The sequence below is a fragment of the Mobula hypostoma genome, chromosome 5 (assembly GCF_963921235.1).
Source record: "Mobula hypostoma chromosome 5, sMobHyp1.1, whole genome shotgun sequence".
NCBI lineage: Eukaryota > Metazoa > Chordata > Chondrichthyes > Myliobatiformes > Myliobatidae > Mobula > Mobula hypostoma.
Genome location: NC_086101.1, coordinates 2,917,578 through 2,945,463, shown reverse-complemented (window position 1 = coordinate 2,945,463; position 27,886 = coordinate 2,917,578). Strand labels below are relative to the sequence as shown.

Here is a 27,886-nt window from a genome sequence, read left to right as displayed (position 1 = left end):
GTGAGTCCCAGAGAACTGGCGGACATTACGTCAGAATGGCGGTGAGGAATGCTGGGAGCTGTAGTTAATTTCAGTTGTCTTTCCGCTGAGGTGACAGATCACCCGGATGAGGCTGCAATGGCGACGGAGGTGGGTAGCAGCGTCCAGGTGAGGTACGGGTGATTGTGAAGGAGCGCCGCGGTGTTGGAGGCGATGATGAGGGAGCGCCAGGGTAGTGGGGCGGAGATGAGGGAGCGCCGCGGAGTCTCGGGTGCTGAGGGAGTGCCAAAGTGTTGGAGGTGGTGTTGGGGAGGGGAGTAGGGATCGCCACTGTGCTGGGGTGGTGAGGGATCGCCGTGGTGCTGTGGAGACCAGGAGGGATCGCCGGTTGTCAGGGTGGTGGTGAGGAGGGATGGTCGCGGTGTTGGAGGGAGTGAGGAGGGATCACCGTAGTGTTGGGGAGGAAGTAATGGATCACAGCTGTGTTGGGGAGGGATCGTCACTGTGTTGGAGTTGGTGAGGAGGGATCGTCACTGTGTTGGAGTTGGTGAGGAGGGATCGTCACTGTGTTGGGGAGGTGGTGAGGAGGGATCGTCACTGTATTGGGGAGGTGGTGAGGAGGGATCGTCACTGTGTTGGAGTTGGTGAGGAGGGATTGTCACTGTGTTGGAGTTGGTGAGGAGGGATCGTCACTGTGTTGGGGAGGTGATGAGGAGGGATCGTCACTGTGTTGGGGAGGTGATGAGGAGGGATCGTCACTGTGTTGGGGAGTTGGTGAGGAGGGATTGTCACTGTGTTGGGGAGTTGGTGAGGAGGGATTGTCACTGTGTTGGAGTTGGTGAGGAGGGATCGTCACTGTGTTGGGGAGTTGGTGAGGAGGGATCGTCACTGTGTTGGGGAGGTGATGAGGAGGGATCGTCACTGTGTTGGGGAGTTGGTGAGGAGGGATCGTCACTGTGTTGGGGAGGTGATGAGGAGGGATCGTCACTGTGTTGGGGAGGTGATGAGGAGGGATCGTCACTGTGTTGGGGAGTTGGTGAGGAGGGATCGTCACTGTGTTGGGGAGTTGGTGAGGAGGGATTGTCACTGTGTTGGAGTTGGTGAGGAGGGATCGTCACTGTGTTGGGGAGGTGATGAAGAGGGATCGTCACTGTGTTGGGGAGTTGGTGAGGAGGGATCGTCACTGTGTTGGGGAGTTGGTGAGGAGGGATTGTCACTGTGTTGGAGTTGGTGAGGAGGGATCGTCACTGTGTTGGAGTTGGTGAGGAGGGATTGTCACTGTGTTGGAGTTGGTGAGGAGGGATCGTCACTGTGTTGGGGAGGTGGTGAGGAGAGATCGTCACTGTGTTGGAGTTGGTGAGGAGGGATCGTCACTGTGTTGGAGTTGGTGAGGAGGGATCGTCACTGTGTTGGGGAGTTGGTGAGGAGGGATTGTCACTGTGTTGGAGTTGGTGAGGAGGGATCGTCACTGTGTTGGAGTTGGTGAGGAGGGATTGTCACTGTGTTGGAGTTGGTGAGGAGGGATCGTCACTGTGTTGGGGAGTTGGTGAGGAGGGATTGTCACTGTGTTGGAGTTGGTGAGGAGGGATCGTCACTGTGTTGGAGTTGGTGAGGAGGGATCGTCACTGTTGGAGTTGGTGAGGAGGGATCGTCACTGTGTTGGAGTTGGTGAGGAGAGATCGTCACTGTGTTGGGGAGTTGGTGAGGAGGGATCGTCACTGTGTTGGGGAGTTGGTGAGGAGGGATCGTCACTGTATTGGGGAGGTGATGAGGAGGGATCGTCACTGTGTTGGGGAGGTGTTAAGGGAGGGGATCGCTCTGCTGTTGGGGATGGTGAGGATTTTTTTATGTAGTATGCATGCTGTGAATATTTACAATGAGAATTGAAAAATCACGTACTTTGGTTTCATTAGTAAGGGTATTTTGACGTACAGTGCAACAAAGAAAATCTTGAATGTTTGTAAACATTTTCGAGCTGTGTCCAATTCCAGCTGTGTGTGTGCGACATTCCAGTCTATGCAGATGTGCATCTGTACAATTTAGAGGGCAGTGTATGTCAGGACCACCAGACTCATAAGTTAATATCCCAAAGTACTAAGGCTGATCAGCACCTCCCCATTAACCCATCCCGCTGCAAGCTCTGATTGTCTTCCTTGCTGTCTACAATACCCCCAATCTTGGTGCCATTTGGAAATCTGCTGGTCCAGGTAACCACACTATGATCCAGATCATTGATATAGATGATGAAGAACGGACCCAGCACTGATCCCTGTGAACTCCACTGGTCACAAGTTTTCAGTCAGAGAGGCAACCAACTACTACCACGCTCTGGCTTCTCCCACAAAGCCAATTTACTATCTTGTCTTGAACGCCGAACGACTGAACCTTCTTGACCAGCCTCCCATCCGGGACCTTGTCAGATGCCTTACTAAAACCCATGTAGACAACATCCACTGCCTTTCCTCCATCAACTTTCCCAGTAACTTCCTCGGAAAACTCCATAAGACCTATCACCCACGAAGCCCTGCTGACTATCCGTAGCCATTCCCTTTCTGTCCAAATACTCATATCTCCAGTCCCTTAGAATATCTTCCAGTAACTTTCCCACCACTGATGTCAGGCTCAGAGGCCTATAATTTCCTGGTTTATTTTTAGAGGCTTTCTTGTACACCAGAACAATATTAGATATCCTCCAGTCTTCTGGTACCTCACCTGTCACTAAGGATGATTTAAATATCTCTGCCAGGACCCTTACAATTTCTGCACTTGCCTCCCGCAGGGTCCAAGGGAGCACCTGTGGATTTATCCATTTTAATTTGCCTCAAGGTAGCAAATGCCTCCTCCTCTGTAGTCTGTATAGGGTCAATGAAGTTGATGCTGCTTTGCCTCACTTCTATAGACTCTGTGTCTGTCTCCTAAGTAAATACAGATGGAAAAAATCCACTTGTGATCTCCCCCATCCGTTTCGGCCTCACGCATGGATTACCATTCTGGCCTTCCAGAGGACCAATTTTGTCTCTTTGCTCTTAACATAACTGTAGACTCCCTTAGGTTTTTCCTTCACTTTGTCCACTAAGGCAACAAAAGCCTTCTTTTCACCCTGCTCATTTCTTTCTTCAGTGTTCTCTTACATTTCTTATACTGCATAAGTACCTCACTTGTTCCTGCTTGCTGTGCTCCTCCATTTATTTTAACCAGGGCCTCAATATCTTGAATACAAAGGTTGCCTACACCTGTTACCTTTACGTTTTTATTCTGACGGCTACATACAAGCTTTGTGCCCTCAAAAATTCACTTTTGAAGGCCTCCCACTTACCAAGTACACTTTTGCCAAAAAACAGCCTGTCCCAAACCAGTCTTGCCAGATCATTTCTGATACCATCAAAATTGGCCTTTCTCCAATTTAGAATCTCAACATCTGGCCCAGACCTATCTTTTTCCATCTTTACTTGAAACTAATGGCATTATGATCACTAGATGCAAAGTGTTTTCCTACACAAACTTTGTCACCTGCCCTGTCTCATTCCTTAATAGCAGATCAAGTATTGCACACCCTCTCATTGAGACTCTTATGTACTGATTAAGGAAACTTTCCTCAATACATTTGACGAACTGTATCCCATCTAGTCCTTTTACTGAATGGGGGTCCCAGTCGATAAGCAGAAAGTTAAAATCTCATCCTTTAACAACCTTTTGTTTCTTGCAACAAAACCTGTTCCTCTAAATCCCATGGACTAGTTGGTGGTCTATAACATAGCCCCATTCACATGGTCATACCTTTTTTATTTCTCAGTTCCACCCATCAAGCATCATAGACGAGTTCTTCAACTTCCCTGACTGAGCACTTCCTTGACAGCTTCCCTGACTAGTACTGCCACCTTTCCCCCTTTAATCCCTCCTGCTCTGTCACGTGTAAAACAATGGAACCCCAGAATATTGAGCTAATAGTCCTGCCCATCCTGTAACCAAGTCTCACTAATAGCCACAATATCATAATTCTAGGTGTTGATCATTTCCCTGAGCTCACCCACCTTTCCTACGATACTTCTTGCATTGAAGTACGTGCAGCTCAGGACATTATTTGCACCATGCTCAACTTTTCAATTCCTGACTTTGAGGGCTTAACAATATCTGTCTCCACAACCTCTCCACTACCTGTTCTGGCACTCTGGTTACCATCTTACCATCTCCCTGCAACTATAGTTTCACTACCCCCCCCCCACCCCCACCACCGTGCAGCACCATCAAACATACCCGCTAGGACCCTTCAGTTCAGCTGCAAACAGTCTCTTCTGTACAGGTCCCACCTTTGTTAGAAGAGAGCACAGTGATCCAAAAACTTGACGTCTGCCCTCCAATACCAACTCCTTAGCCACGTGTTAAATTGTATGATCTTCCTATTTCTGGCCTTGCTAGCATATGGCTCGGGTAAAAAATCCTGATTTCATGACCCTGGATGTCCTACCCTTTAACCTGGCATCTAACTCCCTGAACTCAGTTTGCAGAACCACTTCACGTTTCTACCTATGTCATTGGCACCTACTTGGACCACGACCTCGGGCTGCTCAACTTCCTACTTAAGAATGCTGAGGACTCGATCCGGGATGCCCTGGACCCTGGCACCTGGGGTCATCATACCATCGGGAAATCTCATTCGTCCCACAGAACCTACTATCTATTCCCTTACTAACGAATCCCCTGTTTAGCTCGCCCATTTCCTTCTGAGGCACAGAGCCGGACTCAGTGCCAGAGACCTGACCGCTGTGACTTTATTCTGCTAGGTCATTCACCCCAGCAGTGTCCAAAATGACATACTTGCTGTTGAAGGGGGATGGCCACGGGGTACTCTGCACTGGCTCCTTAACCTCTTTCCCCTTCCTGACTGTCACCCAGTTTCCTGTGTCCTGCGCCTTTGCTGTAACTACCTGCGCTTCTTGCGGGTGTAGTTGTCAGGGACACCGGAGGTCTCCTTGCCTTCCCATATCCGGCAAGAGAAACATTCTAGCCTCCCTGGCATCCTTACCGTTCTAATGAAACAAATATAAATATTGTATAAAATATTGTATCATTTCTTAATGCATGCATTACTAAATGGCAATAAAAGAGGACTGTGCGTCTTCATAATCCAAAGAAGGAAAAGCAATAAATAAACTGTGGGGAAAAGATCTACCTACAGCTCTCACTCAAGACTCTCCTCACTGAAGCCTCGAAGAGCTGAAGCCCTCAAAATCCCCAGTCTATCCCTGCCCACTCACACTATAGTCGCTTCGCTTGCCCCTACCTTATTTTAATTTGTTCTTACCAATCAATCCTAGTCGCTGATTGGCCTCTGCTCAAAACACCAGTCTGCTGTGAGTCAATGCCTTGTGTACTCAATCGGCAAACGTGAGTGAGCTCCGTCTTCCCACACTTCGATCTTCGATTTGCCGCTGCTGAAAACAGCACTCTGCCGCGAGTCACTGCCTTATGTGTTCAATCAGCAAACCCAAGTGAGCTAGGTCTTCTCGCACTTTGGATCCTCGATTGGCTGCTGCTCAAAAAAATCTTCAATCTTTGCTTCTTCTACCTATCTCCTCAATTTCCCACCTCGTTCCCCCCTCACCCATCCACCTTCCCAGCGCCATAGATGATGCTGAGTTCCTCCAGCATTTTGTGTGTGTTGCTCTGGATTTCCAGCATCTGCTGAATCTTGTGTCTGTGTTTTCTCCTGTGCAGGGGGAGAGGAGTCAGGTGGACGGTAGCGAGCTCGCTCTGGGTGAACTGGACATAACCTCTGATGAGTTTATTCTCGATGAAGTTGACAGTGAGTACCGTTTCTCCTGAGCATAACACTGTGTCACTTGCTGGCTGATTCCGCCTTAACAATTTTTTTCTTAATAAAAGCCTTTTTGCTGATTGTAGAATTGTCTGGACAGGCAGCAGGTTTACTGTTGGATATTGCAGTCACTTTATGAGTAAACAAATTATCACCATTTTCTGTCGGTACATTTACTTAAGTATATTAGTTTAACGATAATAAGACATAGGAACCATTGAGTCTGTTTTGCCATTCCATCTTCTCTGATTTATTATCCCTCTCGACCCATTCTCCTACCTTATCCCCATAACCTTTGACAGTTTGATTAATCTAGAACCTATCAACCTCCACTTTAAATATACTCAATGATTTGGCCTCCACAGCTGATTGTGGCAATTTTACAAGGCAACGTCCTTGTAAATCTCCTCTGCCCCCTTTCTATGGCTTCCACATGCTTCCTGTAGTGAGGTGACCAAAACTGAGCACAGTACTCCAAATGGGGTCTGACCAGGGTCCTATATAGCTGCAACATTACCTCTCAGCTCCTAAATTCAATTCCACGATTGATAAAGGCCAAAATACTGTACGCCTTCTTAACCACAGAGTCAACCTGCGCAGCTGCTTTGAGCGTCCTATGGACTCGGACCCCAAAATCCCTCTGATCCTCCACACTGCCAAGAGTCTTACCATTTATGCTATATTCTGCCATCATATTTCACCTACCAAAATGAACCACTTCACACTTACCTGGGTTGAACTCCATCTGCCACTTCTCAGACCAGTTTTGCAACCTATCAATGTCCTGCTGTAACCTCTGACAGCCCTCCACACTATCCACAACAGCTCCAACCTTTGTGTCATCAGCAAACTTACTAACCCATCCCTCCACTTCCTCATCCAGGTCATTTATAAACATCACGAAGAGTAGGGGTCCTAGAACAGATCCCTGAGGCACACCACTGGTCACCGACCTCCATGCAGAATATGACCCATCTACAACCACTCTTTGCCTTCTGTGGGCAAGCCAGTTCTTGATCCACAAAGCAAGTTCCCCTTGGATCCCATGCCTCCTTACTTTCTCATAAGCCTTGCATGGGGTACCTCATCAAATGCCTTGCTGTAAATTGTAAATAATAATTTCTCTTTTCTCATTAATGTCACATGTACCAAGATGCAGTGAAGATTGTAGAGAGGGTGCAGATGTGCTTCTGCATCCTGACAGCAGCTATTAGAAGTGGGACAAACCGAGAGTGTTGGAGGCTGAGGAGAGACCCTGTTAAAGGTTTTTAAAATTAAGGGTGACAGTCGTACTCTTTCCCCGGGGAGAAATATTAAACACTGGAGAGCGTGCTTTAGTGGTTGGAGGAGGGAGTTTTTTTTACACGGAGAGTGATAGGTGGCAGGGGTATTAGTAGAAGCAGGCAGCTTGGTGGAATTGAAGAGAGTTTTAGACAGACACATGAATATGAGAGGAATGGAGGGATGTGAATGATAGACGGGGAAGTGCATTTAGTGCAAAGTGGCACGAAGACCAGCACAACCTGGTGGGCCGAACGGCCTGCCCTACGCTGGGCTGTTTTATATTCTTTGTTTTGCAAGGCATCCGTACAGATCATTCCAAACATCAGCACATCAAAGTTCAAAGTTAATTTATTGTCACTGTACGTACAGCAGAATCGGAATCAGGTTTAATATCACCGGCATGTGTCATGAAATTCGTTAAGTTTCATCAGCAGTACATTGCAATGTATAATAATAAAGAACCATCACGAATTGCTGTTTAAAAACCATACACACATATATGTATATCTAAAATGGTTGGATTAAATAAATAGTGCAGAAATAGAAATTGGAAAAATGTAGTGAGGTTGTGTTCATGCGTTCAGAAAACTGATAGTGGAGGGGAAGAAGCTGTTATTGAATGGTTGAGTGCGCCTTCACTCTTCTGTCCCTCCTTCCTGAGGGTAGCAATAAGACCAAGGCCTGACCTGGGTGGTGGGGGTCCTTAATGATGGGTTCTGCCTTTTTACCACCATATCCAACCCTCAGATTCATTTACTTGTGGGCATTCACAGTAAATACAAGGAAACAGAATGGAATAGAATTTTGGTTCTGACGGGGTTGCTGGGAGGGCCAGAAGGGCTGCTCCACGTTCTACCACGAGATTAATAAAGAAGAACCAATTGAAGACCGTGCCCAACAAGACAGACAAACAACCAATTTACAAAAGACAACAAACGTGCAAAAAAAGGTAGTAATAATAAATAAATAAATAATAACATGAGATGAAGAAAGTGAATCCATAGGTTCTAGGATCAGTTTATTGTTGAGGTGAGTGAAGTTGAGCGAGGTTATCCTCTCTTGTTCAAGAGCCTGATGATTGAGGAGTAATAGCAGGGGAAAAGTAGCACCAAAATGCAGAGTCATAGTCATGCTTTATTGATCCTGAGGGAAATTGGTTTGAGTGTCGTGTTACCTTACAGAGAAAGGGCAAGGACCATAATAAGGTAGTTTGAGAGATTGACAGTTCACCTCATCATTGAAGACGTCCATTTAACAGTGTTCGAAGAGCAAGATTGAAGCTGTCTTTGAGTCCAGCAGTGCATGTCTTTTCAAGCTTTTGCATCTTCTCCCCATTGGAGTTAGAATCATGTTTATTATCACTGATGTGCGTTGTGAAATTTGTTGTTTTGTGGCAGCAGTGCAAGACATACAATACTATGCAGAAGTACTTTTGCATGGTACTGTATTTGTCAATGTGGAGCAGAGAGCGAGTTTGTAAATCTGATGGGAGCAAAGCTGAGGTTTCTGCACAGGACGCTATGTAAAAAAATAAGATAAGATACGATAAAATATAAAATAGTGCAAGAGATGAATAGTGGGGTAGTGTTCATGGACAGTTCAGAAATCTGATGGTTGAGGGGAGGAAGCTGTTTCTAAAACACTGAGTGTGCATCTTTGGGCACCTGTATCTCCTCCCCAATGAGAAGGCGGCATGTCCAGGGTGGTGAGGGTACCTTATGATAGATGCTGCCTTCTTGAAGGGTGGGAGGGGTCTTTAGGTACTTTGGCTGCTCTTCCGAAGCAGCAGGAAGGGTAAACTGTGGAGAGAAGCTGGCTTTCCTGGCAGACTGGGATTCCTTGCGATCTAAGAACTCATTCTTTTCAGTTAGTTTTTGCACCACTGCTGTCACTTATTAACTTGTGTTATGGTCCCAGAACAATCAGGAAAGCTCACCAACACCTCCACTCTGTGAGGAGACTGAAGAGAGTTGGACTTTGCACATCTCTATTCACTCCTTTTACAGATGTGCAGTAGAGAACTTCCTAACAAGTTGCATTAGTGCACCGTATAGAAACTGCACTGCAGTGGACAGGGAGGCTCCACAACTGGTATTTCAAACTACTCAACAGCACCAGCCTACCTGCCGTCAAGGACGTATATCCCACCCACCCTGTTTGTCCTTCTCCCATCGGGGAGGAGGCTACGGAGCATCCACGCCAGGACCACCAGACTCAAAAACAGTTACTTTCCCCAAGAAGTAAGACTGATCAACACCTCCACCCACTAACCCCCCCCATCACACCTCCAATTACCATCACTTCATCATTTCCTGTCAGTCACATTATGTACAGACACTCCAGTGTTTTATGAGCATAAAGTTATAGATTAGTACAGCACAGAAAAAGGCCATACAGCAACTAGTCCATGATGAACCATTTAAACTGCCTACTCCCATGGACATGCACCCAGACCATAGCCCTGTGCCTGCTATACAATTAATCTATATACATAAGCTATCTTATATTTATTGTCAGGCAGCATCTCTAGGAAGAGGTACAGTCGACGTTTCAGGCCGAGACCCTTCGTCAGGATTAGGGTCTCGGCCTGAAACGTCGACTGTACTTCTTCCTAGAGATGCTGCCTGGCCTGCTGCGTTCACCAGCAACTTTGATGTGTGTTGCTTGAATTTCCAGCATCTGCAGAATTCCTGTTGTTTATATTTATTGTGTTCGTTATCTTACTGTTTTTTTTGTGCTGCATCAGATCTGAGTAACAATTATTTTGATCTCCTTTACAATTGTGTACTGGCAATTATATTAAGCAATCTTGAGTTTTAACTTTCCTCCAAGCCTGAGATTCCATCTTCTAAGCTGTTTTGTTTCATGTTGCAGCACACATACAAGCCAATCTGGAGGATGAGCTCGTGAAGGAAGCATTAAAGACGGTACGTTTTCAAGATGGGACACAGCTGGTGAAGTTTGCCAGTAAGGAACTCTGCAAAGAGTTCAGATAACACATAAAAATGCTGAGGGAACAGACTAGGTTAGGCAGCATCTGTGGAGAGGAGTAAAGTGTTGATGTCTTGGGCCAACACCTTTCATCAGGATTGGAAAGAATTTATGAAGCTTGTCTGACCAAAAACCTAGAAGAGATAGGAGAAGAATTAGGCCTATCAAATCTACTTTGCCCTTTCATCATGGCTGATCCAGTTCCCTCTCACCCCTTCTTCCCATAACCTTTCACTAATCAAGAACCCATCAGTCTCCTCCTTAAATGCACCCAGTGACCTGGCCTCCACAGCTGCCTGTGCAAATGAATTCCACAGATTCACCACCCTCTGGCTAAAGAAATTCCTCTATTCTATTTGGGCATCCCTCTATTTTGAGGCTTTGCCCTCTGGTCCTAGACTCCCACATCAGTGGAAAAATCACATCCACTCTGTCTAGGTCTTTCAATATTCAATAGGTTTCAATAAGATCTCCCCATCCTTCTTCTAAACTCCAGTGAGGACAAGCGCAATCTATGACAAGCCTTTCATTCACAGAATCATTCTCATGACCCCTCCCTGTCCCAATGTCAGCACTTCCTTTCTGAGACAAGTGGTCCAAAACTACTCACAATTCTCCAATGCCCCATACAGCTTCAGCATTAGATCCTTGCTTTTATATTGCAATCCTCTTGAAATGAATGCTAACATCACATGTACCTTCCTCACCACCGATTCACCTGCCCAAGGGCTCCCTAATCCCTTCGAACTTCAGATTTTTGAATTCTCTTCCTGTTTAGAAAGTAGTCTGAGTTTTTATTCCTTCCCCTCTCCCCTCCCATACCATACACTTGCGGACACTATATTCCAACTGCCACCTCTTTTCCCATTCTCCTAATGTGTTTAATTCCTTCTGTAACCTCTCTACTTCCTCAAAACTATCTTCTCATCCACTTATCTTCATATGGTATGCAAACTTGGCCACAGGGCCATCAATTTCATCATCCAAGTCATTGAAATATAATGTAAAAAGAAGCGGTCCCAACACAGACACCAGTAGAACATCATAGTCAATCTGAAGAGGAGCCCTTTGTTCCCACTCTTTGCCTGCTGCTGATCAGCCATTCTCTGTCCATGCTGGTGTCTTTCCTGAACACCACAGAGGGTGCAGGGGGTTAAGATGGGGTGAGTCCGTCAGTTGTTGCAGTGACTATGTCCAGATTTGAGTTCAAAATAAATTTATTATCAGAGTACTTATCTGTTACTATATAGTATATCGAGATTCAGGCCCCTGCAGGCATTCACAAGAAAACAGGAAATACAATAAAAAAATTTTTAAAATCTATATATGAACAAAGAAACAACCAATGTTTAGAAACATAGAAATCTACAGCACATTACAAGCCCTTTGGCCCACAATGTTGTGCTGACCATGAACCTACTCTAGAAACCGCCTAGAATTACCCGACCGTGTAGTCCTCTATTTCTCTAAGAAGACAAACTGCAAATAAAAATAATACTGAGAGCAGAAGTTATAAAGAGTGTCTGAAAGTGAGTCTGTAGGTCACAGGATCAGTTCAGAGCTGTGGTGAGTGAAGTTATCTGTACTGGTTCAGGTAACTGTTCCCAAATTTGGTGGTGTGGGACCTAAGGCCCGATGGTATTAACGAGAAGAGAGCAAGGCCTGGATAGTGAAAGTACATATATGTCACCAGATACCCGATGAGATTACTTTTCTGACAGGCATTCTAGTACGTACAAAGAAAAAAACACAAACAAAATCAAAGGTTCAAAGGTCCAATTTCATGTCAGAGAAATTATACAATATACATCCTGAGATGCTTTCACTCCGCAACCATCCACAGAAACAGAGAAGTGCCCCAAAGAATGAATGACCGTTAAATGTAAGAACCCCAAAGTCCCCCCACCCCCCCGGCTCCCCTCCCTTCCACACAAGATGAAGAATCCTTGAAAGTGAGTCTGTAGATTGTGGAGACAGGTAAGTGTTGGGATGAGTGGAGTTATCTTCTCTGGTTCAGGAGCCTGATAGTTGAGGGGTGATAACTGTTCCTGAACCTGGGAGTGTGGGTCCGGAGGCTCCGGTACCTCCTGCCTGATGGTGGCAGCAGTGAGATGAGAGCACATCCTGGGTGGTGGCTTCTGATGGTTGAAGGGCAATGACTGTTCCTGAACCTGGAGGTGTGAGTCCTGAGGCTCCTGTACCTCCTTCCTAAACACAAAATACTCTGCAGATGCTGGGTTCAAGGCAACACTCACAACACGCTGGAGAAACTCAGCAGATCGGGCAGCATCCGTGGAAACGATCAGTCAACGTTTCGGGCCAGAATCCTTCGTCAGGACTGTAGGGGGAAGGGGCAGAGGCCCTATAAAGAAGGTGGGGGGAGAGTGGGAAGGAGAAGGCTGGTAGGTTCCAGGTGAAAAACCAGTAAGGGGAAAGATAAAGGGGTGGGGTGGGGAGGCAGGGAGGGGATAGACAGGAAAGGTGAAGAAGGAATAAGGGAAAGCACAATGGGTAGTAGAAGGAGGCGGAACCATGAGGGAGGTGATAGGCAGCTGGGGGAGGGGGCAGAGTGACATAGGGATAGGGGAAGGGAGGGGGAGGGAATTACCGGAAGTTGGAGAATTCTATGTTCATACCGAGGGGCTGGAGACTACCTAGACAGTATATGAGGTGTTGCTCCTCCAACCTGAGTTTAGCCTCATGATGGCAGTAGAGGAGGCCATGTATGGACATATCTAAATGGGAGTGGGAAGCAGAGTTGAAGTGGGTGGCTACCGGGAGATCCTGTCTGTTGTGGCGGACGGAGCGGAGGTGCTCGATGAAGCGGTCCCCCAATCTGCGTCGGGTTTCACCGATGTAGAGGAGGCCGCACCGGGAGCACCGGATGCAATAGATGACCCCAACAGACTCACAAGTGAAGTGTTGCCTCACCTGGAAGGACTGTTTGGGGCCCTGAATGGTGGCAAGAGAGGAGGTGTAGGGACAGCTGTAGCACTTACGCTTATCGTGATAAGTGCCAGGTGGGAGATCAGTGGGGATGGACGTGTGGATAAGGGAGTCACGGAGGCTCCGATCCCTGCGGAAAGTGGAGAGGGGTGGAGAGGGAAAGATGTGCTTAATGGTGGGGTTCTGTTGAAGGTGGCGGAAGTTGCAGAGGATAATGTGCTGGATCCGGAGGGTGCTGGGCTGGTAGCTGAGGACAAGGGGAACTCTGTCCCTGTTGTGGTGATGGGAGGATGGGGTGAGGGCCGAAGTGCGGGAAATGGAGGAGATGTGGGTGAGGGCATCATTGATGACGGTAGAAGGGAAACCACAATCCTTAAAGAAAGAGGACATTTGAGATGTCCTGGAACAGAAAGCCTCATCCTGGGAGCAGATGCGGCAGAGATGGAGGAACTGGGAATAGGGAATGGCATTTTTGCATGTGGCGGGGTGGGAAGAGGTATAGTCAAGGTAGTTATGACAGTCAGTGGGCTTGTAGAAGATGTTAGTGGACAGTCTGTCTCCAGAGATGGAGACCAAGACATCGAGAAAGGGGAGGGAAGTGTCCGAGATAGACCAAGTGAATTTGAAAAACTTCCAGCCAGCCTCAAATTCACTTTCAAATGCTGCCCGACCTGCTGAGTTCCTCCAGCATGGTGTGAGTGTTGCTTTGTACCACCTTCCTGATGGCAGCAGTGAGACGAGAGAGTGGCCTGAATGCAGGGGGTCTTTTGTGGATGCTGCTTTTCTGCAACAGCTCCATGTAGATCTCCTCAGTGGTGAGGAGGGTTTGCCTGTGATGTACTAGGCTGTATCTGCACAAGGGTATTGGTAACAATTAAAACATTGCCTGCCCATTTCCTCCGCAGATGCTGTATGACCGGCTGAGTTCTTCCAGCTCACTCTTTGAAAACCTTTAACTTCCAGGAGGTTCTGTGGTAGCTAGCTTTTAGCACGGTGACTGACAGTGTGTGATTAACCGGAATTAATCTTTCTTTTCAGGGTGTAGACCTGAGGCACTACTCCAAGCAGGTGGAGACTGAGTTACAATACATCGAGCATGCCTCCATTAAAGACTGTATCCTTTCAAAGAGACAAATTTCATAGTAAAGTACATAGATGTCTCCATACACACCCCTGAGGTTCATTGTTTTCTGGCCGTTCACGGTAAATGAAACGAAACTGAACAGAATCAATGAAAAACCGTACACAACAAGGTGGACAAACAACCTGTGTACAAGACAATAAACTGGAAGAGAAGGTTCCAGAACATTCCACAATTATACAAATGTAACCACTAGGGGTATAATGATCAATTGCATATATGTACTGTGACCACTAGAACGCTTGCTAGACTGTTGCCTGTATACAAGAACTACAGTACTTAAAGTTCAGTGTTAGGCTGCAAAGAAAATACAATTAAACAGTCTAGTCTAGACTGTTGTTCTCCCCCCTACAACCTGTCAGGGTTCACTCTGGCCCATAGTCTGGAATCCTGTTCCCGCAGTCCGGCAGACAGGGCCCTGTTGTTTACCCCTGCAGCTTGTTGGTGGGGGGGGGGGGGTTGGTTCAATCTGACCCATAGTCTTGGATCCTGCTCCCACAGATAGGGCCCTGTTGTTTACCCCTGCAGCTTGTTGGGGAGGGGGGGGGGTTGGTTCAATCTGACCCATAGTCTTGGATCCTGCTCCCACAGATAGGGCCCTGTTGTTTACCCCTGCAGCTTGTTGGGGAGGGGGGGGGGGTTGGTTCAATCTGACCCATAGTCTTGGATCCTGCTCCCACAGACAGGGCCCTGTTCTCCCCCTGCAGCTTGTTGGGTAAGGGGGTCACTCTGGCCCATAGTCTCGGATCCTGTTCCGCTGTTCCTCATTCAGGTTCCTGCTCATCTTCCCCTGCAGCCAGTTGGGTTCACTCTGACCCATACTCTCAGATCCTGTTCCACAGTCCCACAGACAGGGCCCTCTGGTTCTTCCCCTGCAGCCAGTTGGGTGTGGGGTTCACTCAGGCCCATAGTCTGGGATCCTGCTCTGCTGTCCCATAGACAGGGCTCTGCTCATCTTCCCCTTGCAGCTTGTTGGGAGGGGGCTGTAGGGTTCACTCTGGCCTAATGTCTGTGGGAACAGGATCCAAGACAGCATCCTGCTGTTTATCCCCCTACAGCTTGTCGGGAAGGGGGCGGGGGGGCGGGTCGGGTCCACTCTGGCCCATAGTCTCAGATCCTGTTCCCCCAGTCCCACAGACGGTGCCTTGATGTTCTTCCCCCTGCAACCTGTTGGTTGGTTTTGTGAGGGGGATCTCGGGGCCATAGTTTCAGTGATCATGGAACAAGGTTTAGAATGCTTCCCCACCCTGCAATGTGGGCTGGGGAGGATCTCTCCCACACTCTCTGCGTTCCTTACCGTCAACCACCAGACATCAAGGAGAGTGAGAACATTGCCAGCCTGCACAACCAGATCACAGCCTGTGACACTATCCTAGAGGTAGGTGGAATCACATTTAGGTTTACTGTAACTGACATATACACACAAAATGCTAGAAGAACAGCATATATGACATATAACTGACATACACACAAAATGCTAGAAGAACAGCAGGTCAGGCAGCATCTATGGAGGGGAATAAACCATCGATATTTTGAGCCAAAGCCCTTTATCAGGACTGGAAAGGAAGGGCAATGATGCCAAGATAGAGTGGGTGTATGGGGCACCAAGGAAGATTACCAAAGCTTGCAGTGAGAGTTGGATCAGCTGGTGAAGTGGGCAGAAAAATGGAGATGGAATTCAGTGTAGACAAGTGTGAGGTGTTGCACTTTGGGAGGACAAGCCTGAGTAGGACTTGCTGTGGTGAGTGATAGGGCATTGAGGGGTCTAGGACTTGCTGTGGTGAGTGGTAGGAATACAGATCCCTCATTCAGCAGATAGGGTTGTAAAGAGAGTGTTTGGCACATTGCCCTTCATAAATCGATGTATTGAGTCCAGGCGTTGGGATGTTATGTTGAAGTTGTGTAAGACATTGGTGATGCTAAATTTGGACTACTGTGTCCAGTTTTGGTTAACTACCTGCAGGAAAGATGTAAATATGATTAAAAGAGTACTGAGAAAATTTACGAGGATGTTGCCAAGTCTTGACCACCTGAGTTACAGGGAAAGGTTAAATTGGTTAGGACTTCATTCCCTGGAGCAGAGAAGATCGAGGGGAGATTTGATAGTGGTATAGAAAATTATGCCGGGTATAGATATAGTAAATGCAAGCAAGCTTTTTCCATGGAGGTTGGGAGAGACTACAACTAGAGGTCATAGATGAAAGGTGAAATGTCTCATAGGAGCCTCTTCTCTCAGGGTGGTGAGAGTGTGGAACAGCTGCCAGTGGAAGATGCTGGTGTGATTTTAACATTGAAAAGAAACTTGGATAGATACATGAATGGGAGGGGTATGGAGATATATGTTCTGGGTCGACAGGACTAGACAAATTAATTGTTTGACACAGATCTGTGCTGTAGTGTTCTCTGTTTCTGTGATTCTATAAGATAACCATGCCCATGATGTTCAGTATGTGTTGGCACATGGCCAAGTGGTTAAGGTGTTGGTCTAGTGATCTGAAGGTCGCTAGTTCAAGCCTCAGCTGAGGCAGCGTGTTGTGTCCTTGAGCAAGGCACTTAACTACACATTGCTCTGCGACAACACCGGTGCCAAGCTGTATGGGTCCTAATGTCCTTCCCTTGGACAACATCAGTGGCATGGAGAGGGGAGACTTGCAGCATGGGCAACTGCCAGTCTTCCATACAACCTTGCCCAGGCCTGCACCCTGGAAACCTTCCAAGGCGCAAATCCATGGTCTCGCGAAGCTAACGGATGCCTAAAAGAAATGTTCAGTGGAACAAAACAAACAACAGCAGCACAACAAAGTAATGGAACACAACAGCAAAACAAACTCTTTTCCTCCCTCCCACTCACAGATGGTCCTCTGAGCTCTTTTCCTCCCTCCCACTCACACACAGACGGTCCTCCGAGCTCTTTTCCTCCCTCTTTCTGACACACAGTCAGTCCTCCAAGCTCTTTTCCTTCCTCCCTCCCACTCACACACAGTCAGTCCTCCGAGCTCTTTTCCTCCCTCTCACACACACACAGACGGTCCTCCGAGCTCTTTTCCTCCCTCCCTCTCACACACAGTCAGTCCTCCGAGCTCTTTTCCTCCCTCTCACACACACACAGACGGTCCTCCGAGCTCTTTTCCTCCCTCCCTCTCACACACAGTCAGTCCTCCGAGCTCTTTTCCTCCCTCCCTCCCACACACACACAGACGGTCCTCCGAGCTCTTTTCCTCCCTCCCTCCCTCTTACACACAGTCAGTCCTCTGAGCTCTTTTCCTCCCTCCCTCCCACTCACACACAGTCAGTCCTCTGAGCTCTTTTCCTCCCTCCCTCCCTCCCACTCACACACAGACAGTCCTCTGAGCTGTTTTCCTCCCTCCCACCCACTCACACACAGACGGTCCTCCGAGCTCTTTTCCTCCCTCCCTCTCACACACAGACAGTCCGCCGAGCTCTTTTCCTCCCTCCCTCCCACCCACTCACACACACAGGAATGGTCCTCCGATCCCAGTGCAGGCGGCCTCCAGCAGACTTGAGGTGATGAGGGGTATGAGGACTTTGTCCTGTAATAGAGGTGTTTTTAGAATCGGACGGGTTTATTCTCACTAACCCATGTGGTGTAATTTGTTGGTTTGTGGCAGCATGACAGTGTCAGTCATGAAAAATACCATAAATTACAATAAATATATATAAAAATAAATTGGGTAAAAGGCGAGGAAAGTACTGGCAGATGGGAATAAACTGTAACTAAACGTTGTGGGTGTCTTCAGGCTCCTGGACCTCCTCTGTGATGGTAGTAATGGAACTTGAATCTGCTCACTCTTCCTATTGTTGATCCCTCGATGAGGACATGTATGTCTCCACGACTTCCCCTTCCTGAAGTCTACAGTCAGTTCCTTGGTCTTCCTGCGCAAGGTTGTTGTGACACCACTCAACCAGCTGACCTATCTCACTCCTGTATGCCTCCTCGGCATCATCAGATTCTGCCGAACACAGTTGTGCCGTCGAAGAATGTATGGATGGTGCCTGAGTTGTGCCTAGCCACGCAGTCATGGTGAAGAGAGAGTAAAGCAGTGGGCTAAGCACACACCCCTGAGGTGCCTGGTGAGGAGGTGTTATTTCTGATCGCACTGACTGCAGACTCCCAATGAAAAAGTCAAGGATCTGGTGTTCTGGAGAGATTAGCTTTACTTGCCCGTGACGGCAGGGAATTCAAGTTCATCTGACTACATATGTAGGGCACACGAAATAATGTTCTTCTGGACCACTGGGTACCCACAAAACATATATCACGCACAGCACATAAAACAAAATATTGCCACAAGTAAGTTGTATTTCATTAGGAGTTTGAGGAGACTCGAAAACTTCGACATGTGTACCTTGGAGAGCATTCAGACAGGCTGCATCACTGTCTTGTGTGGGGCGTGGGGGGGCGGGCCCTCTGGACAGGATCAAAAGAAGCTACAGAAAGTTGTAAGGTTAATCAGCTCCATCTTGGGTACTAGCCTCCATAGTATCTAAGACATCTTCAAGGAGTGGTGCCTCAGAAAGGTGACACCCATTATTAAGGGCCCCCATCACGCAGGGCATGCCCTTTTCTCACTGTTACCATCAGGAAAGAGGTACAGAAGCCTGAAGGCACACACTCAGCGATTCAGGAACAGATCCTTCCCCTCTGCCATCCAATTCCTAAATGGGCAAATGAGCTGGGGATGAGCCAGCAGGTTCACAAGCAGATGATGTAATATGTAACATGAATGTAAGAAAGGTCAAACCAGTGTTCGGGTGCAAATGCAGGCATAGCAAAGGGTTAAATTGTACCACAGAGGCAAAATTCAAAAGGGTGAAGAATGAAGGAGTGAAGGCGCTCTGTGTAAATGCACGTAGCATTCTGACAAACTCGTGACACAATTAAAGATTGGTCGGTGTGACATTGTGGGCATCACTGAGTAGTGGCTGAAAGATGGCCACAGTTGGGAGTTCAACATCAGAGGATTTACTTTCAATCAACAGGACAGCCATGAAGGTGTGGCTCTGTTGGTAAGAGATGGAATTACATCTTTAGAAAGAGGTGACATTGGGTCAGAGAATGTTGAATCTTTGTGGGTGCAGTTAAGAAACTCCAAGGGTAAAAAGAACATTATGGGAATCATATGTATGCCTCCAAATAGTAGCCAAGATGTGGGGTTGAGATTGCAAAGGGAGCTGGAAAAGGCATGTAATAAGGGTAATGTTACAATTGTAATTGAGGACTTCAATATGCAAGGGGATTGGGAAAATCAGGTTGGTGTCTGATAACAAGAGAGGGAATTTGTTGAGTGGCTATGAGATGGCTTTTCAGAGCAGCTTGTGCTTGAGCCTACTCGGGGAAGGGCTATCTTAGATTGGGTGTTGTGTAATAACCCAGATCTTATTAGGGAGCTTAGCATAAAGACACCCTTAGGAGACAGTGATCATAATATGATTAAATTCATACTGCAGTTTGAGAGGGAGAAGTATAACTCACATGTATCTATATCACAATGGAGTAAAGGGAATTTAGACATGAGAGAAGAGCTTGCCCAGGTGGATTGGAGGAGGATACTGGTGGGGATGACAGCAGAACAGAGATGGCTGAAATTTCTGGGAATAGTTCACAGGGTGCAGGATAGGTATATCCCACAGAGGAAGAGTTTTTCAAATGGCAGAGATAGGCAACTGTGGCTGACAAGGGAGGTTGAGGACTGCATAAAAGCCAAGGATAAGGTAGCAAAAGTGAGTGGGAATTTGAATGATTGGGAAGCTTTTAAAATCCAACAAAATGCAACTAAAAAAGCCTTAAGAAGGGAAAAGATGAAATATGAGGGCAGACTAGCCAGTAATATAAAGCAGGATACCAAAAGTTTTTTGAGTTATACAAAGGGGAAGTGAGAGTTGATACTGGACTACTGGAAAATGATGCTGGTAGTAATGGGGGACAAAGAAATGGCAGATGAACTTAATGGGTACTTTGCATCAGTCCTCATTGTGAAAGACACTAGCAGTGCACCAGAGGCCTGTGAGTGTCTGGGAGTAGGAGTGTCTGCCATTGATATTACAGAGGAAAAAGGGCTAGACAAACTCAAAAGTCTTAAGGTGGGTAAGTCACCTGGACCGATGGACTATATTCCAGAGTCCTAAGGGAGGTTGCTGAAGAGACAATGTATGCATTGGTCGTGATCTTTCAAGAATCACTTCATTCTGGCATGGTCCCAGAGGACTGGAAAATTGCAAATGTCACTCCACTCTTTAAGAAGGGACGAAAGCAAAAGAAAGGAAATTACAGGCTGGTTAGCCTAACCTCAGTGGTTGGGGAAGTGTTGGAGTCTATTATTAATGTGGATTTGAGGTACTTGGAGACTAATGATAAAATAAGTTAAAGTCAGCATGGCTTCTGTAAAGGGAAATCTTGCCTGACAAATCTGCTAGAGTTCTTCGAGGAAGTAACAAGCAGGGTGCACAAAGGAGAGACAGTGGATGTCATTTACTTAGATTTTTAGAAGGCGTTTGAGAAGATGCCACCTATGAGGCTGCTTAACAAGATAAAATCCTATGGTGTTACAGGATAGACACTGGCATGGATAACGGAATGGCTGACAGGCAGGAGGCAGTGAGTGAGAATAAAAGGGGCCTTTCCTGGTTGGCTGCCAGTGACTAGTGGTGTTTCTCAGGGGCCAGTATTGGCACGGTTACTTTTCACATTTTTTGTCAATGACTTGGATAATGGAATTGATGGCTTTGTGGCAAAGTTTGTGGATGATATGAAGATAAGTAAGAGGGTAGGTAGTGCTGAGAAAGTGTTGCGATTGACGCAGAACTTAGACGAATTGGAAGAATGGGCAAAAAAGTGACAGATGGAATACAATGTTGGGAAATGTATGATAATGCATTTTGGTAAAAGGAACAATAGTGCGGACTGTTATCTAAATGGGGAGAAGGTTCAAACATCAGAGGTGCAGAGGGACTTGGGAGTCCTCCGGCAGGACTCCCAGAGGGTTAATTTACAGGTTGACTCTGGGGTAAAGAAGGCAAATAAATTGCTGGCATTTATTTGAAGGGGAATAGAATATAAAAGCAAGGAGATAATGCTGAGGACGTGTTGTTATTGGAGAGAGTCCAGTGGAGATTCCCAAGGGTGATTCCAGGAATGAAGGGGTTAACGTGTGACGGGTGTTTGGCAGCTTTGGGTCTGTGGTCACAGAAATTTAGACGAATGCGGGGGGGGTGGGGGGGGGATCTCTTTGAAACCTACCGAATGTTGAAAGCACTAGATAGGGTGGATATGGGGATGATGTTTCCTATCGTGGGGGTATCCAGAACTGGAAGGCACAGCCTCAAAATTGAGGGGCGACCTTTAGAACAGAGTTAAGGAGGAATTTATTTTTAGCCAGAGAGTTGTACGTCTATGGCATGCTCTGCCACAGACTGAGCTGGAGGCCAAGTCTGTGGGTATATTTAAGGCGGAAGTTGATCGTGTCCTGATCTATCAGGGCATCAAAGGATATGGTGAGAAAGCAGGGGGTTGAGTGGGATCTGGGATCAGCCATGGTGGAATCTCGATGGGCTGAATGGCTTGATTCTGCTCCTATGACTTGTGGTCTTATGCTGATGCTGTAAACTATTGCGCTAGCCACTACGCTACCGTGCCACCAACGGTAATTGGCCAGTGTTAATTGTCTCTAGGCGGGGTAACTGACAGAAAGAATCAAAGACGGTGTGCAGGGTCTTAGGGATGTAGGAGTGGGGAGATGAGATTGATTGTATGTCTGTAAAGTAACGCTAGGTACAGGAGTGTCTGTATGTAAGGTGACTGACAGGAAATGATCAAGTCGTGGTGATTGGGGGTGTGGAGGTGTTGCTCAGTCTTACTGCTTGGGGTAAGTAACTGTTTTTGAGTCTGGTGGTCCTGGTATGAATGCTGCGTAGCCTCCTCGCCGATGGGAGCGGGACAAACAGTCCGTGAGCAGGGCGGGAGGGATCCTTCACTACCGTACTGGCCCCTTTCCGGCACCTTTATGTACGTACCCTATGTCCTTGATGGCCGGTGATGTGTTGGGCACTGTGCAGTACGGGAAAGCTTCTTTCGCTCTGTCCCTTAACGCCACCCCATTATCCCGCTGCACAGAGAATGGAGCAGATGCTCAGCACCTTCCAGAGTGACCTCAGCAGCATCAGCTGTGAGATCCAGACACTGCAGGAGCAGTCCATCGCCATGAACATCAAGCTGAAGAACCGCCAGTCTGTCCGCAGCGAGCTCAGCCAGCTAGTCGACGAGCTCGTGGTGCCGAACGCCATGATCGCGTGAGTCAGCGACGCTTCCCGTGTCCCATCTGTGGCCCCTGCGTCAACCTCTCCCAGACCTCCCCGACCCCATCCGGCCTCGCCCAAGGTGCTTCAGCTGTCAGTCGCGGTTGGCCTGCCCCAACCTCATCCCCCCCCACCACTCGCAGCCTCACTCACAGTGCTGAGCTCAACGGGAGCAATGTCAGCCTGGTGGTTAAATGTGCTTCAATGATCCATGCAGTCGTCCAGTTCTCACCGTCCTCAGTCCTATTGTTTCAGCTCTCCATCCCCATACACCCCCCGCAGCCTCGCCCACTGTGGGGTGTTCAAGGTGACAGCTTAATCTACTCCGCTGATTCTGACCTTCACTGTGTTGGCTACAGAACTGAATCCGGTACCGTGGATGTGGGATAGGAAGCAGCTTCCAAAACTATGACCGGAGAACACTGCCAAAATCTGGGCATCAAGTGCAGGGGCTGTTGAAGTTGTATAAGATAAACTTGGAGTATTTTTGTCCAGTTCTGGTCGCCTACCTACAGGGAAGGTATAAATAAAATTAATGAATTGAGAGAAAATTTTCAAAGATGTTGCTGGGACTAGAGGACCTGATTTACAGGGAAGCTGGGGTTTTATTCCCTGCTGTGTAGGACATTGAGGGCAGATCATATAGACGTGGTAACTGGTTCAGCCATTTTGCAGATTGCTCCAAGACTGGGTGTGTACTGGACAGTGAGGAAGGCTTATCGTACCTTGCAGTAGGATCTGGTCTCGCTGGAAAAGTGCGCTAAAAAGCGGCAGATGGAATTTAATGCTGACAAGTGTGAAGTGTTGCACTTTGGGAGAACAAACCAGGGTATGACTTACAAAATGAACAATAGGGCACTGAGGAGTGCGGTAGAACCAATCTATCTGGGTGTAGAGATCCATAATTCCTTGAAAGTGGCATCAGAGGTAGATAGGGTCGTAAAGAGAGCTTTTGTCACTTTGTGTATCATAAATCAAAGTTTTGAGTACAGGTGTTTGGGATGTTCTGCTGAAGTTGTACAAGGCCAAATTTGGAGTATTGTGTGCAGTTGTGGTCACCTACATACAGGAAAGATATCAACAAGGTTGAAAGAGTGTAGAGGAAATGTACAAAGATATTTCAAGGTTTTGAGGACTGAGTTATAGGGAAGGGTTGAATAGGTTAGGATTTTATTCCATGGAATGTGGAAGAATGAGAGGAGATTTGATAGAGGTATACAATATTATGTGGGGTATAGATAGGGTAAATACGAGCAGGCTTTCTCCTCTGAGTTTGGGTGGGACTGGAACTACAGATCAGGAGTTAACGATGAAAGGTGAAATGCTTCTTCATTCAGAGGGTGGTGAGAGTGTGGGACGAGCTGCCAGTGCAAGAGGTGGATGTGGGGTCGATTTCAACATTTAAGAGAAATTTGGTACGTGGACGGGAGGGTTACGGAGGGCAACAGTCCAGGTGAAGGTTGATGGAATTGGGCAAGAAAACAGGCCATTAAAGACCAGAAAGGTGAAAGGGCCTGTTTCTGTGCAGCAGCACGTGATGCTCTGAAATGCTGGAGGCAAATAGTCGATCAATGTTGTGGGTTGAGACCTGTCTGCAGTTTCTTATGTCTCCAGTAACCCCGACCCTGAAGCCACTGGATTTACATCCAGATGGGGGGGGAAGTGGGGAGAACGACCATATTTGATCACATGCTTTGTTCAGAGTCCAAATCGAAATAAAATTTATTTTCAAGTTATGTGTATGTTACTATATGTTATCTTGAGTGTAATTTTCTTGCAGGCATTTGCAGAAAAAAATAAAATACAGAATTTATGAAAGACTCCATTAGCAAAGACTGACAAAGGACCAGTGTGCAGAAGACAAATTATAGAAAAAAAAACTGAGGACATGAGTTGAAAAGAGTCCCTGAAAGTCAGTCTGTAAGTTATAGGATCAATTCAGAGTTGTGGGGAGTGAAGTTATCCCACACTGATTCAGGAGCCCGATGGATTTAGGGTATTGGCTGTTCCTGAACCTGGTGGTGTGGGATCTCAGGCTCCTGTACCTTCTACCCGATGGTGTGGCAAGAAGAGAGCAAGGCCTGGATAGTTGGAGTCCTTGACGATGGACGCTGCTTTCCTGTGGCAGCTCTCGTTGCAGTGGCGCTCAATGGTGGGGACGGCTTTGCCTGTGATGGACCGGGCTGTATCCACCACTTTCTGTAGTTTCTCCCATTCCTGGGCATTGGTGTTTCCATTCCAGGCCGTGATGCAGTCAGGTAGTATTCTCTCCATTGTGCATCTACAGAAGTTCATGACTCCAACCCCTGACAAGAATGAAACCTTTCGACCATCGGGCTCCTGAACCGGTGTGGATAACTTTACTCACCACAACTCTGAACTATTCCACTACTTACGGACTAATCCAGCAGGTTCAGGAACAGTTATTACCTGAAATCCATCAGGCTCCTGAACAGACATGGATAACTTCACTCACCAAATATCTGTACTTCGACCTGCAGTCTCACTTTCAAGGACAATACAACACGCGTCCTCAGTGTTATTTACTTATTTATATTTAAATTTTAAAATTTGCATCCAACATGGCGGTACACAGGGACACAGTGACTATTCTGCTCCAAATAATGGTGCTCACTTTATTCTCCCATATTTTTACTATGTTTTTCACATTTCTCATCAGTCACCTTATGTACAGCGTCGTGTCACTTAATGGACGAACAATCAATTTATGTATGTAAGCTATCTTATGTATTTACTGGATAATTTTTGTTTCTATTATTATTATTGTGTACTTTATCTTTTGTGTTTATTTTTTGTGTTGCATCTGATCGGGAGTAGCGTTTATTTTGTTCTCTTTACACCTGTGTACGGGAAATGACATTAAACAACGTTGAATCTTATTCATTATTTTTTTTAAAAATTGCATAGTTTGTCTTCTTTTGCAATTGGTTGTTTATCAGTCTTTTATTGATTTTATTGTATATCTCTGTTGTATTCTGAATGCCTGAAAGAAAATGATTTTCAAGGTAGTTTATGGTGACATATATGTACTTTGATAGTAAGTTTACTTTAAGCATCTAGAACTTTGAAATGGCTTTGTAGGCTATATGCTGGATGGGGGGGGGGGGGCAATAACTAGTGCCAGTGTTGTCCCCATCCCATAGAGGAATAGTTAGAGCCCTAGTATCTGCAAATCTTGTGTCCGCGCCTGTTATCCGAACGCTGTCCGGCTCCATTCTGTTCAACATCATCCTGGACACCCTGGAGACTCCCGATGGCTGCCAGTAACTGTCCACACCCGTTTTCCACTGCTGCCCCTCACTGTCCCCTCCGTTCTATTGCAGCATCATCCTGGACACCTTGGTGACTCCCGATGGCTGCCAGTAACTGTCCACACCCGTTTTCCGCTGCTGATCCTCACTGACCCCTCCGTTCTATTGCAGCATCATCCTGGACACCCTGGAGACTCCCGATGACTGCCAGTAACTGCCCACACCCGTTTTCCACTGCTGATCCTCACTGACCCCTCCGTTCTATTGCAGCATCATCCTGGACACCCTGGAGACTCCCGATGACTGCCAGTAACTGTCCACACCCGTTTTCCGCTGCTGATCCTCACTGACCCCTCCGTTCTATTTCAGCATCATCCTGGACACCCTGGAGACTCCCGATGGCTGCCAGTAACTGCCCACACCCGTTTTCCGCTGCTGATCCTCACTGTCCCCTCCATTCTATTTCAGCATCATCCTGGACACCTTGGAGACTCCCGATGACTGCCAGTAACTGCCCACACCCGTTTTCCTCTGCTGATCCTCACTGACCCCTCCGTTCTATTTCAGCATCATCCTGGACACCCTGGAGACTCCCGATGGCTGCCAGTAACTGTCCACACCCGTTTTCCGCTGCTGATCCTCACTGTCCCCTCCCTTCTATTTCAGCATCATCCTGGACACCCTGGTGACTCCCGATGGCTGCCAGTAACTGCCCACACCCGTTTTCCGCTGCTGATCCTCACTGACCCCTCCGTTCTATTTCAGCATCATCCTGGACACCCTGGAGACTCCCGATGGCTGCCAGTAACTGTCCACACCCGTTTTCCGCTGCTGATCCTCACTGTCCCCTCCCTTCTATTGCAGCATCATCCTGGACACCCTGGAGACTCCCGATGGCTGCCAGTAACTGCCCACACCCGTTTTCCGCTGCTGATCCTCACTGACCCCTCCATTCTATTGCAGCATCATCCTGGACACCCTGGAGACTCCCGATGGCTGCCAGTAACTGCCCACACCCGTTTTCCGCTGCTGATCCTCACTGTCCCCTCCCTTCTATTGCAGCATCATCCTGGACACCCCGGTGACGGAGCAGCAGTTTCTGGAACAGCTCCATGAGCTCAATAACAAAATCAACTATGTCAAGGAGCAGTCCTTCAAGGAGACCTTGGCGTGTTCTGATGTGCAAGATATCCTCGATCGTCTCAAGATCAAGGTAGGGCTGAGGGAACTGGGCCCAGCAACGTCTCATGGCGACAAACACTGAGAAATTTGTTTGCAGGGAAAGGGAATCAAAATGTTACAAAGATGGAATGACAGAAAGACAGGCGGGCACAGCAGCGTGGTGTTTTACAGCACCAGCGACACAGAATCAATTCCCGACGTTGTCTGTAAAATGTTTGTATGTTCTCCCTGTGGCCGTGTGGCTCAGTGCTCTGGTTTCCTCCCACATTCCAAAGACGTACATTTTGGGTTAATAAGTTGTGGGCATGCTGTGTTGGCACTGGAAATGTGGTAACACTTGCAGGCTGGCACCAGCTGATGCCCAGCCTGTGGTGGTTGTTGATGCAAACAATGAATATTTCGATGGGTTCTATTAATTCGTTTATTTAGGGATAGTCATAGTCATAGTCATACTTCATTGATCCCGGGGGAAATTGGTTTTCGTTACAGTTGCACCATAAATAATAAATAGTAATAGAGCCATAAGTAGTTAAATAGTAATATGTAAATAATGCCAGTAAATTATGAAGTTCAGGACCAGCCTATTGGCTCAGGGTGTCTGACCCTCCAAGGGAGGAGTTGTAAAGTTTGATGGCCACAGGCAGGAATGACTTCCTATGATGCTCTGTGTTGCATCTCGGTGGAATGAGTCTCTGGCTGAATGTACTCCTGTGCCCACCCAGTCCATTATGTAGTGGATGGGAGACATTGACCAAGATGGCATGCAACTTGGACAGCATCCTCTTTTCAGACACCACCGTCAGAGAGTCCAGTTCCATCCCCACCACATCACTGGCCTTACGAATGAGTTTGTTGATTCTGTTGGTGTCTGCTACCCTCAGCCTGCTGCCCCAGCACACAACAGCAAACATGATAGCACTGGCCACCACAGACCCGTAGAACATCCTCAGCATCATCCGGCGG

At 47.3% G+C, this 27,886-nt stretch overlaps 1 protein-coding gene across 2 annotated transcripts in view; it reads left to right on the top strand.

Moving 5' to 3' along the window:
• The window catches only part of vps52 (VPS52 subunit of GARP complex), a 95,698-nt gene continuing 67,812 nt past the window's right edge, over nt 1-27,886 (top strand). The window contains exons 1-7 of one of the 2 annotated variants that reach the window (XM_063047866.1): nt 1-129; nt 5,695-5,782; nt 9,953-10,005; nt 14,054-14,129; nt 15,467-15,534; nt 22,288-22,463; nt 26,804-26,954. In XM_063047866.1, coding sequence (XP_062903936.1) covers nt 49-129; nt 5,695-5,782; nt 9,953-10,005; nt 14,054-14,129; nt 15,467-15,534; nt 22,288-22,463; nt 26,804-26,954 — 693 coding nt within the window. In that variant the 5' untranslated portion in view covers nt 1-48. Of the gene's footprint in view, nt 148-5,694; nt 5,783-9,952; nt 10,006-14,053; nt 14,130-15,466; nt 15,535-22,287; nt 22,464-26,803; nt 26,955-27,886 lie in introns of both variants that reach the window. The other variant, XM_063047867.1, reaches the window with a different exon arrangement.